Source organism: Pan troglodytes, chromosome 3 (genome assembly GCF_028858775.2).
Source record: "Pan troglodytes isolate AG18354 chromosome 3, NHGRI_mPanTro3-v2.0_pri, whole genome shotgun sequence".
Taxonomy (NCBI): domain Eukaryota; kingdom Metazoa; phylum Chordata; class Mammalia; order Primates; family Hominidae; genus Pan; species Pan troglodytes.
The window spans coordinates 43,306,038-43,327,285 of record NC_072401.2 but is presented as its reverse complement, the minus strand read 5'-3'; the positions used below and the strand labels follow the sequence as shown (position 1 = coordinate 43,327,285).

At 37.6% G+C, this 21,248-nt stretch overlaps 1 protein-coding gene across 1 annotated transcript in view; it reads right to left on the bottom strand.

The window, feature by feature from the left end:
• GRXCR1 (glutaredoxin and cysteine rich domain containing 1) overlaps positions 1 to 21,248 on the bottom strand; it is a 138,021-nt gene that overhangs the window by 4,866 nt on the left and 111,907 nt on the right. The window contains exon 3 of the mRNA XM_517170.5: positions 5,354 to 5,419. Coding sequence (XP_517170.2) covers positions 5,354 to 5,419 — 66 coding nt within the window. The remainder of the gene's footprint in view (positions 1 to 5,353; positions 5,420 to 21,248) is intronic.

The following is a 21,248-nucleotide window of genomic DNA, read 5'->3' as shown; positions in this document are numbered from 1 at the left end:
CAGGATGGTCTCGATCTCTTGCCCTGGTGATCCGCCCGCCTTGGCCTCCCAAAGTGCTGGGATTACAGGCGTGAGCCACCGCGCCCGGCCCTGACTTCCACTTTCAATGAAGAGATTGACTGCTGCGGAAACGTTGACCTGCAAGCAATTAAGAATCCAGGCAGACCTGGTTGAGAATAGCACACAGAGTACTGAATCTACAGACTGTGTCTCCTCTCCTCTGAATAGTGGTTTGGTTTGAGACAAGTCACTTTGGGGTGGAGCTCAAGAGAAAAAGAATGAGAAATCACCCTCCACTTTACCTCTTTCTGTTCATTTATTCCTGTGAGTGAGTTTTAAAAGATAGATACTCAGTGAGTGAGACCTTTTATTTATTCATTCCATTGCACAAATATATATTGAGTATTCACTAGCCAGGCACTGTGTAAGGCAATGGGAATATAGCAGTGAACCAGACACTTCTCTGCTTTCCTAGTAGTACATCTCAGCCTCACCCCTGAGTCTTGGATAGGTCTGCTCCATATTGCAGTCATCTCAACCAAAGCACACAAAATGTATTGTGTCTCTAACAAAGGACAAAAGCGACAAACGACAAAGATAATGGCAGAGTTTATGAATGATTGTGAAATAGACTTCCTTTGTAGCAAAGGAAATTTGAAACTCAAATTTCAAGATGTAAGTTTACCCCCAGTTATGCAATATAGAAACAGGATGCTAAGATCAAGAGTCTTCATGTCTTCTTTGAGATCAGGAAATGAAGCTCTTATTATTTTTAACCTCAGATCATCAAATCCTATTCCAATAGAGCTTGAAAGTCCGTTAAGTATCCTATCAAAGAGGAAGCAACTTATCTGAGCCTCTATGACAATACACCTCATTATCCAGATTGTCTATGAAGCAGTATTACCCATAAAACAAATTGTCAGAGTACACGCTTGGCATTATAATCATCTCTGGATGATTCATCTTGGTCTATGTATTTTGTTTTAAACTAGATTCAAAAATTTAATTCAGCAAACTCTTAAATGCCTACTAAACACCCCTCTGCCTGACCAAGCTGCTAAAAAAATAAATAGAATCTTTTCTGATCATCAGTGTTTCCGGCATCCTTAATTTGCAGAGTTGAGAAAGAAGCCACTGAACAAAATGCAGACAAGGGAAATTTGTAGCTCATAATTCTAAATGTATAAGCCTGGATATAGGAGCCTGATTCTTAAACCAGATGGGATGAACTGCCATAAACCTACTTAAATAGATGTTTTTATTTCAGAGAGAAGCAGATGACATGGCCTGATTCCCCAGGTGAATCTATAGGTGGTATCTATGGCTGTAGCCTCAGAACAGGCTATGGCCACCCCCTTTCCCCTAGGAAGGACCGTCATACAGAGCTATACTTCTCCAGGGAACCTCAGGACAGCCTCTGACAGCTCCAATGCCTTGCACAGACAGTCTGTGCCATTTTTGACATACTAAGTGTGTAGCTGGGAATCTTTGCTCGGTTCTTCATGAACAAATAAGTGGTTACCAGCCCTCAGGAGAGAATCAGATTAAGTAATTTTTATAAGCTTTACCAAAAAAAAAAAAAAAAGACAGAAAATGGACACTATGTTGGCAATCTCAGTACAAATGGCAACAAAACTATTTACTCATATCTTCAAAAAAATAACAAGGCAAAGCTTACTTGGAGCTTCTCTGCCATCTGAGATCTTTAATTCAGTGTCTGCCAGAACCAGTGGTATGGTAATATATCTCAGCACTCCCCTGGCTCTCCCTGCATGGACACCAGCAGAATTAGCTATCCATCTTGGTTATTGTTTTGTGAGGACTCCTTAGACACTTCGTTGCTTCTCATTTTTAGCCTATTTATTAACATAAATAAATATCATTTACCAAAAAGATGGTGGTTTCATTCATCCTTTCAGCCACACATTCTTTTATATAAAATAATAATTTTCTCTTTCTTTTCATCTCTTGAATGCTTTGCCTCCTCCTCTTTGGATGAAAGAGAAGTCATTTATTTATTCCCTCAGAAAATATTTATGTGTGCCTGGGATATCCCAATCCCTATTCTAGGCACTAGAAGTAAATAATAAAAAGAAATGAACATCTGTGTTCACATGGAGCTCACATCTTAGTGGGAGGATTACCTGCAAACTGTAATTTCAGGAACACAGTCCCCACTGGTACAACCAACTCTACTGAGACCAGATCTCCATAGAAGCTATCACATGTGTGACTAGCTTCTGCTGCCTTTGGCCAGCTCCTCACGTTTGAGGCCACTAATAATCTTCATCAACAAATCAGATCGACTCAGCTTCCCCAGCAATTTTCAGTTGGGTGGGATATATGATAAGATTCTTGGTGCACAAAATATTTGGAATGATTTTCTGACTCCATTTCTGATGGCCCAACCACAGCTGCTAAGCCTCTCTCTTCAGCATCACTTGAAATAACTGCTAGAAACTGGAACCTGAATTATGAGGACCAGGAGCGGTCATAAACTACCATGTAGCAACCCAAGTAACAGCAAACTAGAACTTGCCAGGATATGTCTAGTGTTAGAGCCCTGTGTCAAAACCCAGCCTATTCCCTGGACCTAACATCTTTACTAGCTTACCTCCTAGGAAACTACTAACCCAGGTTTTGTGTCCTGCCACAGTATAGCCAGATTTCCTAGATACCTACATGCCACTTAATTTGAGAGTCATGGCAGCATAGGTTCATAGTTAATTAACATCATGGGTTTGGAGTCAGACTGATTAGAATCATAAATCAAATACTGACTACCTAAACACTCTTGAGCAAGTGATTTTGTCTTTCTCCATTCCCTTGCCAGTAAAATGGGGATAATAAGAGAACTCATTTAGCAGAGTTGTGAGCTTTCAATAATTTAATACATATAAAATGCCGGGAATATGTCTTGCTATATAGTAAGGACTGAAATGTTTCCTGCATCATGAAAATTGAACTCCTACTCTACTGTCAAAAGCCAACCAGAAAAGTGGGATCGGTTTGGATCTGTATTTTGTATCCCTTATCCTCTTTGCATGGCTCTCCCAGTGCTTCATTTCACCTGGTCTCTCTACTTCCTCTTAAACTCCAGCTACCTCTCAGGCAGAGTTCTGGGTTTTCTTGATTGACTACAAATTCTCCACCAGTTTTACTATATCCCAAAGCAGCCGAACATAGTGATGGCACCGCAGAGTTCCTATAACAGTAGAAAGCCAATGTCATACCATTATTCTGAACATTAAAAATAACTTAAAATATTTGTGCCTTATTTATGTCATCTGTAGAATGGAGACAGACTTAATGAAGAGAAAAACATCTTCTTTTCCAAAGTTTTTGAGCTGATGGAGAGAGAGAGATTATCTACCATGGTACTGTTGATCAGGTTGTAGAATTGAAGAATTACAGACTCAATGGAATAAAAGTTCAGAATAGCTAAATCAGTCATCAATCTGTACAAAGAAAAGCAATTAAGGATATTCATCCTGTAAGATCCTAAAAGATGCTCTTAAACCATAGAATTAAAATAGTATGATATTGATGCAACAAGAAGTAAATAGATCAATGATACTGCCTAATACAATTTAAATGAGTTTAAAGTGTGTACAGAGAATAATACACATAAACCAAATTGTTTAAATAAAAAGATATATAATAATGTAAGTGAATGACTTCACAGGATTGGGGTAGTATATGAGAACAGAAAGAAATAAATAGATCCATTCATACAGCTTTTTTAGCTAAGAGGATTTTTAAGAGGAGCAAGTACACACCCCAATTTAATAGATAAAGAAATCAAGATACTGGCAGGTGAAAGGTTATGCCCAAAGTCACACAGCCAGAAGCAGAGCTGAGGAAGGAGCTAAAAATCTTCTGATTTCCAAGTCATAATACTTCAGAAATTATAAATTATGGAAAAAAGGAAATTTAAAACATTTTACAAAAACAAATTTACTCTCTGTATGTATCGCATGGCTTTTGAATTTAGAATCAGACCATAGTAAATTATTTTGCTAAAGCCCAAGCATTCTCCTCCTGTATAAGCACTATATTTCTGGCCATCATCCTCATTGAACCACAATGTCTAAACATACTCTATTGTTTGTATTACGACAAAAACTGATAAAAAACGATTTTGAGTTATTGTTATAGGTCTGCAGTACATTGAGAGGACATTGTTGTCTCCCTTAGCAAAGTACCTGTAAACAGTAGATACTTAATAAATGTTTGTTGAATGAATGAATCCATTGTTTTCCTTCTGTGAAAGGTCACAATATGAATAAAACATGAATCGTTCAATCAAGGAGCATCTAGTTCATTTGGGACATGAGTCAAATACTAAAAGAAAGGTAATACAAAAAAGACTGTTATAAGGCCCCTAAAAAGAGGGTTATAGGAATTCAAAGGCAGGGGAGATCAGAAATGACTATTGGAAGAACTGATACTGAAGATGGGCCTTGAAAATGGTGGAGGGAAATGAGGAATTGGAACAATATCACTCTAGGCAGACAGAACAACTTGCACAAAGGGATAGTAGTAAGAAAGCATGAGAAGCCACATAGTCCTTTCTTTTATCTAGAGTGGAAGGAATGGTAGAGAATCAGAAATTAGGTTAGCAAAGACTAGAGCAATAATAACCAGTAGTGACGTATAGATACTGGATAACCATATGACCTATTTCTCCTGGAAAGTCCTGTTTCACATTTGCTGTCCCAGAACAATTACTAACGCATACTTTTCACTCTCAAAGTGTCCCATTCAGGACAATGAAATATAGAATCTTCTTACAAATAGGGAGAAACAATCTGATAAAATAATTTAGCAGTGAGGTAATAAGGGCTTTCCGGTTGCATGTTAATTTTATAAGTATTTGAATAAGTATTTCTCTGATGTTATATGTATAAGCACAGGAATACAAATTAAAATGTGCTTTTTGGAGACACAAGTTTTTCTTTAATCTTTATAAATGATGTAGTAAGCTCTTCTATATGTAGGAAGATCCATGGGAAAAATAAAGTTGTTTCAATGAAAAATTTTAATGTGCATCAAGACCATTTCCTGACTTGAAACACCTCATCAACGTCTGTATTACAGAGAGTTGGGATCAAATAAAGCTGACCATAACACTCACCTAATAGTATGAGATCATTAGAAGTTAACATTAAAGTCACTCTAGCTGCAACAAACCTAATAACAGAAGATATCAAATTAAAACTGCCACATGTATCCTATTGCATATTTGTAAGAACATGGGGAGAGAGAATTCAATTAGGAAAACTCAATTATAATCAGAATGTGTTTAACATTTTGATTACTAAAACTAAGTTGCTGAAAGCACATTTACCTCAATTTTGGTTAGGATGTCTTGCAGTTCTCCTGATTCATTCATTGACAAAATTTTCTCAGCACCCTATTAACGAGAGAGAGTAGGGAGAAAAATCCATTTTTGTTAGTATTTGAGAAAATAAAGTTCTAACAAGGAAAGCTTAACCCACAAAATACTGAGCACAGTTCTTCCCTTTGGAGCTGAGTAAATGTACAACTAGGATGCCAAAGAGGAGAAGACATTTTTCCTTACTGCCACATACTCTTCCATCTAGTAAGTCTTACCTCAGGTAAGAGGAGGGCTGCCAGCAGGAGGCAAGCTCCAGGAAACCCACAACAGTTAGGTTTAAGTCCAAATACAGAAAGGGCCAGCATACTCTTCAGGATTGTTTAGGGAGCCTGGAGCCAGTCTACCATCTGGGAAAGGAATCCTTGGAGCAAATTCCCACCCTCGGTTATCTCTACCTTACTCCAAGCAGTACTAGACATGGCCCTCCTTAACAGCCATGCATGTAAAGATAGCAGCAGCTAACAGCAACAATAATGATAATGACTACCAACACTACTTAAGCAGATATTTTGAGTTTGGCATAAATATCATCTCCTTTGCCGTAGCAGACTCTATTATTTGCAGATATTGAGCCTCAGTGAGATTAAATAACAATTCCAAGGCCACACAGAGAGAAAATTTAAACACAGGTAGGGCATGCACTCCAGAGCTGATGCTTTTAACTTCTAAAACATTACTATGAAAGTGAGAAAGGGGACAATGTGTGTTTCTTTGAACTACTCCATTTTTCTCTCCTGTCCAGCTGCTTCCCATTCTACCACTCTACTTCCCAACATAAAACCATAGAGAAGGAAGAAGGAAAAACTGGAGTAATTATTTTTAATCAAAGATGGAGACCATGTCTGCCTTGTTGTCACTGTGTCCTAGGCGTTCAGCACAGTTGCTGGCTCAGAATAGGTATTGGATCAATTTTTGATCTGTGAACAAGACAGGGAGAAATATAATCCCACACTAAACATTTTTTATTCCTACTTGTGCTAAGCAGGGTGCCAAGCAGGACTCATTTAAAAAATAAAAACGTTCTAGTTCTTATGGAGGTTACTATATACATTTATGTAAAAGTGTATTTTTTTGTAAATGCACAAAAAACTAACCCACAGGGTAGAATGAAAAATAAGTGCCAAATGAATAATGAATAAACAAAGATAGGCTAGGAAATCACAAGAGGAGGAAAACTGTACTTTATGAGAGTAGAGAAGGCTTTCTGAGGTTGGTGGCGTTTGATCTGGACCTCAAAGACTGGATGAGGTTTCTAAAATAGGTTAAACAGTCCTATAGTATAGGAGTATTTACTTCTTGGTTCCATTTTATTTCAGTCTATCTTGTATAACCTATGTCATCATAATCACCATAAAAAAATGTCAAACTGATACATTCAAAAGCAGCATGAATGAACGCACAGGGCTACAGAGAATATATATTGCTCTCTGAGGCAAGTTATATCTCTTTATTTGTTGGTAGTTGGGCCAGGAATACAGACGTGAAACCTCTAAAGTAAGAACAAAGGTAGTGAAAGCACCATGACAACACATTAAAGCCTAAATGTAGTAATAACTGGTAACATTTTACTTTTGCTATATTCTATTTCTTTTAAGAGATAGCTAAGTTAAAATGGGAAAGAACTCTGGGGAATTTGATACATGAACTAAAGCAGTAAAGAGAATATATGCCCCCATTTTTCTCAAATGAAAGAAAATTCCCCACAATGACTCCAAACAAAATGAATGTACCAGAAAAGCTATCACACATCTCCTACCTGGCTCTTTTCTTATGATAGCATTGTGTCTTAGTCAGTTGTTTAGAGTACATCGCATATGCCAAGAAAGGACCTGTCTCAATATTCTTAAATACAAATAACTCTTGCAGCATTACTACCACGGGAGAAGATTCCACATTGCAGTAGAAATGCAGGCTTTGCTTACGTTAAGCAAAGTACTTAAAGGCAAAGTACTTAAAGGCAAAGTACTTAAAGGTCACTGATTTTCAAGACACCTGGGTGTCTAGTATACAGGCGGTGTAATGAGTGCTTAAGGTTGGAAAAAAGCTGCTCCATAACAGAGGACAGGCAGCTGAATACCTACTTTCCTCACCCAGCCACTGCTACTCAACACAGCCTCCACAACCCTACCTGCCCTGCCCTCAGGTCTTTCCCTTGGAACCAGGCCTTTGGTCCCCGTGCCACATGCTGAGCATTGACAGTAGTCAAAGCCTCCTGTTCCCTACTGGGTCCCATGTCTCTGCCCTCCACTTGACCCTGTCATTACCAAGCCTAACAGCAAGATCCTACAGGGGACAAGGAAATCAAATGATCGCCTTCTCTCATCCTAAGTGCAGCAGCAGCAATAGCAGAATAGAGATTTTAGCCTACTTGGCACATTTCAGGGAAATATTACAGATCACTCCCATGCTGAGGTTTGGAGCATTTATCAGGGTAAATCTCAATCTGCCCTGCTTTCCCTGCATTTGCATATTCCAAAGGTCTCATTGCCACACTTTTTCTTATCAAAGACATTCTAATTATTACTTGATCTATAAAGAAACCTCTGTGTCCACAAAAGAGAGTGTATTTCCTTACACATTGACATTCTTAGGAAATTATCTTTTCCTAGTTGGTATTTGGCTAAGAATGTCAGACATAAGTTTGTTTTTACATACACTCCACCATTCAATTCTAATTATTTACTCTATTACTTGGCATAGTTTATCAAGACCTCCACGACAGCTATGGAAATATTTCTTCCATATTTTTAATTGGTTCAGAATCGATTTTTTCTTAAAATTAATATAATCCTGAAAATAATGATAATAGTAATGTGTTAAGTGCTTTACAAACATGAACTCTTCTAAGCATTGGTGCGAAGTAAGCATTTTTTAAGAAAGGAACTATCTCAGTTTTTTAAATAAAAAAACTAAAGTTTAAAGAGAATAAAGAGCATGCCCAGAGTCTTTCTGTTAATCAGTACAAGGCTTGGGTTGATCTTGAATTCAGGTTGAGCTGACTCCAAAACCTATACTCTTTCCATTGCACCCTGCAAGCTGCCTGCTCACTGATACAGCACAATTGTATTATTGAAAAATGGTACAGAGAACTCCTAGTCTGGGGTATATGAGAGACTGTGGTTTGAACTCACTGTTGACTAGGTGCCCAAGAAGCTCAAGTGAATTGAAGGCTTTCACTGCAGTGACTCCACGCCCAGAATGAACATGCCAGAGAAGCTATGAAATGTCCAAGTTCTGTTTTTATAAATCTCAGCATTGCATCTTATTCAGTTATTTAGAATAATTGCATATGCCAGGAAAGAACCTATCTCATTACCCTTCAATACATGAAAAAACTACCTTGCTCAAACACTTTACAACTTAAAATTCAGAGCAGTGAGCTGTAACATGTGAACAAGACACTTGGCTTTACATTTATGTAACAAACTTCACAGACAAAGATAAGATAATCTATTTAATTTTTCCTTATCTATGAATCACCAAGGAAGAAACACACATTTCGAGGAATAAAAAAAGGTAGGAAAAGAAATCAGGCCTCTGCCAACTAAGATTGCCAGAAAAACACTTACCACATGACCTATGAATGTGTAAGTGTGCTACCGTACTCATTCATGCATTTATCCATTCATTCAACATTATTTTGAGTCTCCATTAGGAATTAGGCACTGTGCTGTGTTAAAGCTACACAATAAGCAAAAAAGCCACACATGCACACACACACACACACACACACAAACACACAACTGTTTCCCATTACTGAGGAAATGTACTTTTGGGGGACACAGACTTTACACAAAAGATTACACAAATAAATGTAAACTTATTTATAATTGTTGAAAATAGTACAAAAGGGGCATGCTACAAGATGCTAAGAACACAAATAGCAAGGCAAATTTAATAAAATTTTTGGTTAAAAATTTTTCGTTAAAGGAGAAGGCTGTCTCCACAAAACAATCATTAAGTTTTTATCTTTAGCAAGAATAGCAGTTGACCAAGCACACAGAGAGAATGAGGGAGGGCAACTAATAGGGACAATAATGCTACCAAATATTATTATATGTACATGTCCTTTCGTAGTCACCATTTCCCTCCATTCAAGATCAGAAGAAAAGCTATGTTCAATAAAACATCCTAGCAGAGTCTCTGCATAGCAGTTTGGGTTGATGCCCTGGAAGGAACATAGGTGAGACAGCATGCCATGGCATAAGCAATCTATTTTACACAATAAGCTAAAGAAAACAATAAAGTGATATAAATCAGCTTGTATTTAGCATACTCTGTTAGGTCTTAGGGAAGAATTGCTAAGTCAAGAGTTTCTAAACACTATTATCAAAAAAGAAAACAATCAAACATTTAAGTAGTTTTTCTCAAAATTTTTAAAGCCACACAGATTTTAGCTATCTGTGTACGGATATCCAGGCTCTGGAATTCCACATGGGACATCAACATTTGAAACTATTAACTTAAACATTTCTGAGGAGCCCAGAAGGACTAAAAATAAAGTTCACATTAACCAAAAAGAAATATAAATTTTAATGTATATATACACATATATTTATATGTGAATGCACATATATACATATATAATATATAGTTTTATTTTATTTTAATTTATATTTAGTCATAAACCACCTCATCTTACTAAGAAAGTAGCTTGCAATAAAAGATCTATACCATAGTATAATAAAATAGAAATTTAATGGAAATTTATAGGAAATACTCTAAATAAATCTCAAAATGGTAGCTATGGGTGAGCCTTAAATTTGATTCTGAGTTAGCTTTTTAGATGAAACAGTTTTCTAAGCACAGTAGTCTAAACAATATAACAATATCTTGCATAAAACTTTGGATGGACTGGTTGACATAATAAATAGTATTCTTGCTTTTTTGGTAACCATAAAAATATTGTTTTCAAATAAATGTTATTACAGAAATGGCTCCTACATACAACCACTACCAGTTTTTATCCCTTCTTCTAACTTAAACCAGGCTCCTTTTCCCTCTCACTTAACTGCTTCCCTGCCATTTATTTATCTTCTGTAAAGATAAATAAATATTATTGTTTACCTCATACTACTTGTTAGAGTATCTTCTAGTGATTAGGGTAAAACCCAAACTCTTTTTAGCATGGCCTACAAGTGTCTTCACTATTTGATTGCACCAATATTCTTAGCCCTGTCTTTTGATATAATAAGCTTCTCATACCCTGAATTTCTCTCCTTCTCCTGGACGTCCTAGGTCCTTGCATGAGATTTTATGCCTTTACACATGCTCCATTTTTTTCCTGATATTTCTTCTATCTTTCTGCCACCACCTCTTGGGAAACTCCTATGCATCCTTTCAAACCCAATTTAAATGTCACCTGCTCAATAAAGCTTTCTTTATTTTCCCAGACAAAATCAGTCAATTCCTTCTTTGTGCTCTCAGATCACATTTTGCTCCACTGCACAGCAAGTCCAGTGGTGATTTCAGGGGCTATGACTTCTTCGGGCACACAGCATTTTGTGTAGTGCACCATAGATAATCAATCAATAAGTATTTGCTGTATTAACTTATTCAGAGTTTTTGGAGTAAACACAGCATTCAATTCCAAGTGGGTGTTTCTTTTAGTGATTGATGATTTCAAATAGAAAAACAAGCCAAGGCACATCAAAATGCACCTTTGTAAAGTGGTAGGGACCAAGCTGATGTGATGTGACAGTAAAAGGCCAGATACATAGAGGAGTGAGAAGGATGAATACTATATAAATGACTTCTATCGCTTCTCTCAGCTGGGCATTTAATGGGAACTGAAGAGCAAACCACTGGAGGCTGCACTCTCTGATGAGGACCAGGAGCATAAGACTCTTTAGTACTGGCTGATAAAGGATCCTTCTGCTATGTAATCAGGAGAGCAGATGGCAGGGCTGGCATTGAAGGAGTTTGACCCGCACCTAGCATGATGCCTGCCAAAAGATGTGCTCCGTAAATGTTTGTTGCTGTGACTACCATGCCCATCAAAAATGGGAGGTTTCATCAACTCTGTTTGGAGATGGGCCACCTGAGCCCCACCAAAAAAGAATTTATTTCGGAAATCAGCTCTGGATCTTTTCCAGTGCATGACCAGACCCCATTGAGTCCCTGGAGTTCTGTGCCAAACACTTAGGCCTGGAAAATGTTCAAGGCAGGTGTAACAATATCCCACCAGTGTCTTTAAAAATGCAGTAAAGGCTCCTGTGGATAATCTCATCCTAAAGAGCGTGGTTTCTCTGTATCCCTGGCAGGAAGAATTAACTGCAAAATTAGCTAAACTAGTTGACTTTTTTTTTTTTTTGCAATTATGTAATACAGACCTTTGCGTGTCAGAAAATGCCTGCGAAAGACAGTGATTTTAGTTTTATATAATTAGTGCTGAGCCACTTCTTTCAGCATAATTGTAAAGAACAATTTCCCATAGAGGCCAATCCTGATTTTTTATAATAAAGCCATATTATCAAACTAGATGATCGCAAGGATGTATTATTTGCTTCTCTATGGCAGAAAGCCGTCTCTCCCATTCCTTCGGAATTAATATCAAATTATATAAAAGTAATATCAAGTCCTAGGCTAGAAAACAGGTAGTGTTGGGAGTTGAGCTAGATAAAACCAGAAGACTGTTCTATTTAAAAGATTAAGATTGTTGTCTGCTTCCCCAGATTCTCTTTGCATAAACTGATTTTCATTTTTATTTTTTACTTTTTTTGTAATTTAAACTTGTATTTTCGATTCAGGGGTACATGTGCAGGTTTGTTACCTGGGTATAATGCATGATGCTGAAGTTTGGGGTATAATTGATCACACGACCCAGGTAGAGAGCATGACAACCAATAGTTTTTCAACCCTTGCTCCCCTCCATCCCTCCCCACTCTAATAGGCTCCAGTTGTCTATTGTTGCCATCTTTATGTCCATGAGTACCCAAAGTTTAGCTCCCCCTTATAAATGAGAACATGCAATATTTGATTTTCTGTTCCTGCATTAATTCACTTATGATAATGGCCCCCAGCAGCATCTATGTTGCTAAGAAGGGACATGATTTTCTTCTTTAGAGCTGAGTTATGCTTTTTCATGGCTGCTGATGGACATCTATGTTGATTTCATGTTTTTGCTATTGTGAATAGTGCTGTAATGAACATACAAGTGCATGTGTCTTTTTGGTAGAATGATTTATTTTTATTTTGCTACATACCCAATAATAGGAATACTGGGCCAAATGGAAGATCTGTTTTAAATTCTTTGAGAACTCTCCAAACTGGCTGAAATAATTTACTTTCCCATCAATGGTAATACAAGCATTCCCTTTTCTCTGCAGCCTCACTAGCATCTGTTTTTTTTTTTTTTTACTTATAACAGCCATTCTGACTGTGAGATGTTATCTCATTGTGCTCTGATAATTAGTGATGTTGAGTATTTTTTCATGTTTGTTGGCTGTTTGTATGTCTTCTTTTGAGAAGTGTGTGTTCATGTCTTTCGCACATTTTTAACGGGATTATTTGATTTTTGCTTGTTCAATTGATAAACTGATTTTTAGAACGCAGTGATTAAGCTCACCAAGGTTTTTTTAAAAAAAGAAATAATAATAAAATCCAGGATTAAATCTTAGCTCATCAGTTTACACATTAACTTGGACAAATAACTTCAACTATTAAAGACTCAATTTCCTCATTTGTAAAATGGGTATAATAATGTTTATAGGGTTGTTGTAAGGATTACATGAGGTAATATATAAGAGTTTAGAACGTTGCATGACACATAATATGAACTCAATAATTAGTAGTTGTTAGTTAGAAGTAGTAGTAATAAATTCCCAAAGAGCAACTAAGAATCATTGTCAAGCACACAAACAATTCCTGTCCAGAGTCAACAAATAATGAAAGATTAATGGAGTTTGACAAAAGTCTTACATTGTCTTTGGATAATGTCATAATAAAGTAAAAAAGAATGTAATAGAAAAAAACAAGGGGAATGGAGTAGTTGGGCTTAATATATGATTATTTCTTATACAAGATATTGAGAAGAAAGACCTAATTTTATGGCTTGTTAAAATGAAAAGGTAGCATGAAATTTGAGGATGTTCCAGTCATAAAATTCCACAGCTAAACTGTAGAATACATAAAGTGTTCTTCAGCCTAGCTAAATCTCTCACGCTAAAGAGCCGCATGCTAGCTAGGCTCTCTAAAGAGTCAGAAGACTGAGGACAGTTAGTGAACAAATTGCTAAGGAAAATTGAGTCAATTTTTTTTTCTGGGATGAAATGGATATTTAATCACTCAGCAGGAAAAATATTTGAAGAAGATTCACATAGTGAGAATAATTGAGAAATATAATTAGTTGATCAAAGTGTCAATTAAAATTCCATTCACAGGAGGGAGTTCCAACTTGAATGGGCTCTCACTCCAGATGGGATCCAAGGATATTTAGGCATGAGCAGGTTACTGAAGATCCATCATTGCAGCTTATCCATTCAGTAGAAATTCCTTTATTATTCATGCTACTATCTTAGTAAAATGACCAAGGAATCAAAGACATCATCCCCAGCTGTCATCAAGAAAGACCTCCCTACAATGTGCTGAAGCTTATGGGCAAGAAATGAAACAGGCATCCCATTTTTATAAGGCACTACAACACTAACAAGTCATATGTTGCTCAATAATTGTTCATTTTAAACTCATGATGATAACCCGGTTTATCTTTTAGGATACTAGCAGAAAACAGATGGCATACCCAAAGAATTTTATTAAAAATTGTTTAACGAAGAGCCCCACAATAGAAGTGTGAACAAGGTTAAATAAAGAAGCTTGATGAAGCACCCAGGAGCTGTCAACAATGAGAAGCTCTTACCACCCCTAGGTCTAAGGGTCATGGGGAAGGTACGGTATTACAGAACCAAACAAGACCTGTAGCTCTGGGAAGAGGACTAAGAGGTACTCAACAACTGCCAAAACTATGCCTCAGGAGGAAGGGAGCAGAGGCAATACCCCCAACCTCTCTATCCTGCTCCAGCTTCCCTCTGACCAAATCCAACTAGAAGTCAAAGGGCAAAGGCCCTTGTGTGATTCAGTCTATAAAGTTCTCCTTCATGAGACTCCAGGTAGGCCAGGGAAAGGGAGAAAACGGACCTGGAAGGGAAAACAGAAATTAACCAGCACGATCGACAATAAATTAAATGATTTCACTCTTTTGTGGTCGATCCCTGCTTGAGTCTATTTATTATGTGTTTTCAAAACAAGAGAATAAGGCTGATGAGAATCTTCCTGTAGTACTGAAGGGAAGAAAAGTGATAGGTAAGAGGATGTGTTGGGAGGCTGCAACATTCAGGTTTAACATTGTGGGCTCAGCCACATGAAATCCTGTCTCCTCCACTTATTAGCTGTGTGAGCTTGTGAAAGACATTTAACCCCTCAAAACCTCACTTTTCAAAGAGAAAAATATTTCTATCATGTAGCAGTGTAAGAAATAAATGAGATAATGTATGTTGAGTATTTAGCATAGTGCCTGGCACACATAGCACCTTAGTAACTTGTTTTTAAAAGACTAATGGAAGTAATACTAGTCTAATTTTTAGCCTATTTCAAAGAGCTTTTTTAAAAAATCACACTGTCAACTCCTTTCTTTTTTAAATCTTTTTTAAATAAGTGATCACTTTTTACGTGATCTCTTAAAAAATCACTTTTTTAAATAAGTGATCTCTTATTGGAACTATCCTCCTGCTATTAATAATTAAGAGAGAATAGTAATTACCTCCATCCCCACCCACCCCCATCCATTCTTCATTCTTTCTTTTAGTTAGAGAATCCTCTAAAATTCATTTGGGCATAGCATTTAGCGAAAGGCGATATTTCTCAGCCTCCCATTTGGTTAGGTATAGCCATGTGATAAAGTCCTCGCAAGTAAGATGTCAGCAAAAGTAATGCATACAACTTCCAGGCCACACTCTTTTTTTTTTTTTTTTTTTTTTTTTGAGATGGAGTTTCTCTCTTGTTACCCAGGCTGGAGTGCAATGGTGCGATCTCGGCTCACTGCAACCTCTGCCTCCCAGGTTCAAGCAATTCTCCTGCCTCAGCCTCCCGAGTAGCTGGTATTACAGGCACTCACCACCACATCTGGCTAAGTTTTTGTATTTTTAGTAGAGGCAGGGTTTCACCATGTTAGCCAAGCTGGTCTCGAAGTCCTGACCTCAGGTGATCCACCCACCTTGGCCCCAAAGTGCTGGGATTACAGGCATGATACTCTTAAAAGCAAGCTGCTCACTTCCTCTTTTTCCCTTCCAGAAAATATGTGATGGAGTTGAACTATTTTTAACCATGAAGTGAGGGTTCAACCTAAAGGGAGGTACAACAATATAGAAGAGTCACTCCTGAAGCAGAGAAATGTATACCCCTGCATTCTCCCAACCCAGATTTATTTGAAAGACAAATAAATGCATAACTTGTTTGAATCACTAGCTTATGATTCATATGGATGATATATAGGCACATAGATACATAGATACATAGAAAATATATAGAGAGAAATGTATTGCTGTAGACTGAATGTCTACAGCAAAATTCATATGTTCAAATCCTAACCCTTAATGTGACACTATAGGAGGTGGAGTATTTGGGGGGTGATTAGGTTATGAAGGCAGAGCCCTGAGGAATAGGATTAATGCCCTTATAAAAGAGGACCCAGAGAGCTGCTTTGTCCCTTCTACCATGTGATGACACAGGAAAAAGATGGCCATCTATGAACCAGGAATTGGGCTCTCACTAGACACCAAGTCTTCTGGTACATTGATCTTGGACTCCCCAGTCTCACAATTGGCAGAAATGAATTTCTGTTGTTTGTAAGCCAACCAGTTTATGGCATTTTTTAGAGCAGCCCTAATGGACTAATACATATAGATCTATGTGTAGATATATGCATACATACAGATTTAAATACAAGTAGATAAAGATAGGATGAGGATGACAGTAGAGAGAGTTGGAGGACAGCATGAACTCTTATACCCAAAATTTAAAAATTTATATTAGCTACAATGTTTATGAAAAGAAGTAAAACAGGGTGACAATAATAACCTTGTCTAGAAAGATTCCCTGTACATAATTCTAGACTCTTTTTCTCTATTTCTCCAGGGATTCTACCTGCCAGAACTGTGTCTGGTTTGGAGAGGCAAATCAAGGAGTTAATTATCCATGGAGGATTAATAAACCCAGGTCTCTAAATCTGGATTGAGAACAAAGCCTGGTATTCCTTCATAATCTTTGCCTTGGCCTCTGTGGCCTCCAAAGAAGGCAAGCTTGAGATTTTCTGAAAGATACAAGGTTGCTGTGATTGATCTTTTGAGGACCTTTGATATTTCCATGGATAGGACAATGCCAGGAAGATGTCATAAGAGGTGCAGGAGAAGGAAGGTTGCGCAATAACAAAGTAACAGACTCTAAAGAGAAAGCTCTAATAATTTAATAAGATGCTCTTCAAGCATTATTTATTTAATCTTCACTGCATCCCTGCAAGTTGTCTTTTAAAATTTTAAGTCTTAAAAATAGGGAAACAAACACAAAAATATAAAAGTACAAGTGTTACAGGAATATTGTTCAAAATCACACAACTAACAGTTGGCAGGGTCAGAATTCACATCTAGGTCTACCTAGCTTTAAGGATCATGCTTTTCTTCATTCAATTTCACTTTATTTATTTATAAGAATATTTAAAATTATATCTACCTCTTAGGGATACTATGAGAATAAGCCTGATACTAATAATGTCAAACCACAGTCCAATATAGAACATAGTAAATGCTTAATAAATTATCTTTACTATTATTATAATCACAAACTATGATAGTAATATATTAAATTTGTCAAATGCACACTGATGGAAGATATGTTAAGAACACAGATTTTAAATCTGGTCATAGATCTTGTGCCTCATAGACACTTCCAGGATTTTGCTTGTGCCACTTGTAAAGGCAAACTTGTGCTATAAAGAACTTCTGACCTGTGCATCTCCTATTTCACTTCTCATGAAACACAGGAGCAAATTACAGGTTGTTTGTTAAAAGACATAGGCAGGTCTGTATTGGGACCATCCAGAAAGTAAATATACAGTCCTCTTGTTTAGAAGATGGTCTAATAGAAAACCTACCCATGCAATGACTATTTATCTTGCTAGCCACTTACTGAGGTAAAACACAGTCATAGATAAAAATTAACATACTAAATACTAAAAAGATGAAAAAATGAAGAGAAATTAAAATATACTTAAAGAAGCAAAAACTAAAATGTTAAAAAGTTTTTATTCCAAGAATGAAAAGAAATTTAATATAATCAATGAAAACTAGATAAAACTAAGCAAATAAAAACTAGGAAAAAGATGTTAGTGAATAATGTATTATAACCAGAGTCACAGAAAACTTAAAAGTTAAGATAAAGAGAGCCTTGGAAACATTGTAAAAATGAAACAAAATGGGCAAAACACTTTAAAGTGTAAAATTAGCCAGTTAAGATATTATGAGGTGTGAGAGTAAAAGCCAAAGACATTTATTAGAATGAGGCAGGCTGTAAGATCCAAAGCAAAAACTCTCATATGGAAATGATTTGGGCTTTTAAGCTAAAGCATGTAGCTACTAAACGATAAATGGCACTACCAAATATTCTCTTACTCAAATCAATATTCTAGCCATTGACCTTGACTTCTCATTTTTCATCATCCCATATTCAATTCATCAGTAAGTCCTGTTGATTTACATGCAATGTTTATTTTAAATGCATCCATTTCTTATCACTTTTACTGCTAACACACTATTTCTGGGGTCCACCACCTCTCTGGTTTTATTCTTGCTTGCCTCCAACCTCCTCACTATGCAGAGGCCGGAATGATCTTTTAGAAACTCATCAATGATCACTTCACTTGTCATTCTCCTGATTAAAAACATTAAATACCTTTGGTTTCCACTCATAACAGAAGCCAAACTCTTTTCCCTGATCTACAGGATCCTGTACAGCACGGCCCTGTCTAACTCTCTAACCCTACCTCACAACCCCATCTCTGTCTGATGTTCATGAAGGTCTCACTGGGCTTCCTTTCCATTTTCTTCTAGCTCCTAGAATAAGCCCAGCTCCTTCTTGCATTAAAGCATCAGCGCACGCTTGAATGTACAAAATCTCCAATGCCAGAAGGTCTAACTGCCATGATCTCTTTATGGTGGCCTCATTGGAATGCTTTAAGTCTCAGATCCTCAAGTAAATCTTCTCTGATCACCAAACTAATTAACTTATTTTCCTAATTGCTGTCAATCCCAGAATCTATTAGTTAACCCTATTTCAGTTTTCAATCTGTAATGGAGTGCATATTTATTTACCTGCTCCTCTACTGCTCCCCTTTCCCAACACACAATAGGATGTGAGCTCCATTATCGGGGAACCTGCCCCGATATTCATGTAGGTTCTTTTCTATTTTCCTTAAGCGTCGGCCAGCTTGAGAAATAAAGGGACAGAGTACAAAAGAGAGAAATTTTAAAGCTGGGTGTCCTGGGGAGACATCACATGTTGGTAGGTTCCGTGATGCCCCACAAGCCACAAAAACCAGCAAGTTTTTATCAGGGATTTTCAAAAGGAGAGGGAGTGTGCGAATAGGTGTGGGTCACAGACATCAAGTACTTTACAAGGTAATAGAATATCACAAAGCAAGTGGAGGCAGGGCGAGATCACAGGACCACAGGACGGAGGTGAAATTAAAATTGCTAATGAAGTTTCGGGCACCATTGTCATTGATAACATCTTATCAGGAGACAGTGTTTTGAGATCAACTGGTCTGAACAAAATTTATTAGGTGGGAATTTCCTCTTCCTAATAAGCCTGGGAGTGCTATGGGAGACTGGGGTCTATTCACCCCTGCAGTCTCGACCATAAGAGACAGACGCACCTGGGGGAGCTGTTTATAAGCCTATATCTCCAGGCATGTATTCTCTTTCCCAGGGATGTTCCATGCTGAGAAAAAGAATTCAGCAATATTTCTCCCATTTGCTTTTGAAAGAAGAGAAATATGGCTCTGTTCTGCCCAGCTCACTGGCAGTCAGAGTTTAGGGTTATCTCTCTTATTCCCTGAACAATTGCTCTTATCCTGTTCTTTTTTCAAGGTGCCCACATTTCATATTGCTCAAACACACGTGCTGTACAATTTGTGCAGTTAATGCAATTATTACAGGGTCCTGAGGCGATATACATCCTCCTCAGCTGACAGGATTAAGAGATTAAAGTAAAGACAGGCATAGGAAATCACAAGAGTATTGATTGGGGAAGTGATAAGTGCCCATGAAATCTTTACAATGTATGTTTAGAGATTGTAGTAAAGACAGGCATAAGAAATTATAAAAGTATTAATTTGGGGAACTAATAAATGTCCATGAAATCTTCACAATCCATGTTCTTCTGCCATGGCTTCAGCCGGTCCCTCCATTTGGGGTCCCTGACGTCCCGCAATATCCATGACAACAAAATATTTAATTCAACACTGTATAACTGGTGCCTAGCATGGGACCAGATTCATAGTCATTTCTCATAAACATTTGCTTCATGAAGACCATGCTGTAGGTCCCTTTCCAAACTTTGGCCTCCCCAGTAGACAAGAATTCTCAAGATTGAACACCAAGAAACAGATGCTGGATGCTTGGTCTCCCTGCCCTTCACCCACATCTGGAGTCTTACTTTCCAAGGAGTACTTCCTGCTTTGGATGTTAGTGTTAGAATAACTCAGTACAGCAAGGCAAAATTCTGTGGCTTGAACCCTTGGTGTTTATAACTTGCAATCTGGCCACAGTCTCTCATCTTGCAGTGGTAATTTGTTCTTGAGCAACATAAAGTTGGATGATACAGCATTACTCTCATTGTCAAAACTGATCCAACATTGGGAAAAAGAACCTAATCAATTTACAGGAGTCCACAAAAAAAGTGAGCATAGAATTAAAGCTGAAGATTGTGCTATAATAAGAAAATTATTTCAACCAGTCTCTCAAAGGCTACCACAACAAACATGTATATTTTGCAACTAAAAAATGTCAGAAACTAAACTCGTTTGTATTAGTCTGTTCCCAAACTGCTATAAAGGACTACCTGAGACTCAGTAATTGATGAAGAAAAGAGGTTTAATTGACTCACAATTTCACAAGATTAAGAGGAAGCATGACTGGGAGGCCTCAGGAAACTTACAATCATGGCAGAAGGTGAAGGGGAAGCAAGGACCTTCTTCACATGGTGTCAGGAAAAAGAGAGTGAGGGGGGAACTGCCAAACACATTTAAACCACCAGATCTCATGAGAACTCACTCACTATCATGAGAACAGCATGAGGCAAACTGCCCCCATGATCCAATTGCCTCCCACCAGGTTCCTCCCCCAATATGTGGGGATTACAATTTGATATGAGATTTGGGTGGGGACACAGAGCCAAACCATGTCATTCCACCCCTGAACTCTCTCAAATCTCATGTCCTTCTCACATTTCAAAATCAATCATGCCAACAATCCCTCAAAGTCTTAACTCATTCCAGCATTAACTCAAACGTCCATGCCCACAATCTCATCTGAGACAAGGCAAGTCCCTTCCATCTATGACCCTGTAAAATCAAAAACAAATTAGTTACTTCCAAAATACAATGGGGGTACAGAGATTGGGTAAGTGCTCCCTTTCCAAATGGGAGACTTTGGCCAAAACAAAAGGGCTATAGGCCCCATTCAAGTCCAAAACCCAGCAGGGCAGTTATGAAATCTTAAAGCTCCAAAATAATCTCCTTTGACTACATGTCTCCAGGGCACACTGATGCAAAGGGTGGGCTCCCAAGGTCTTGAGC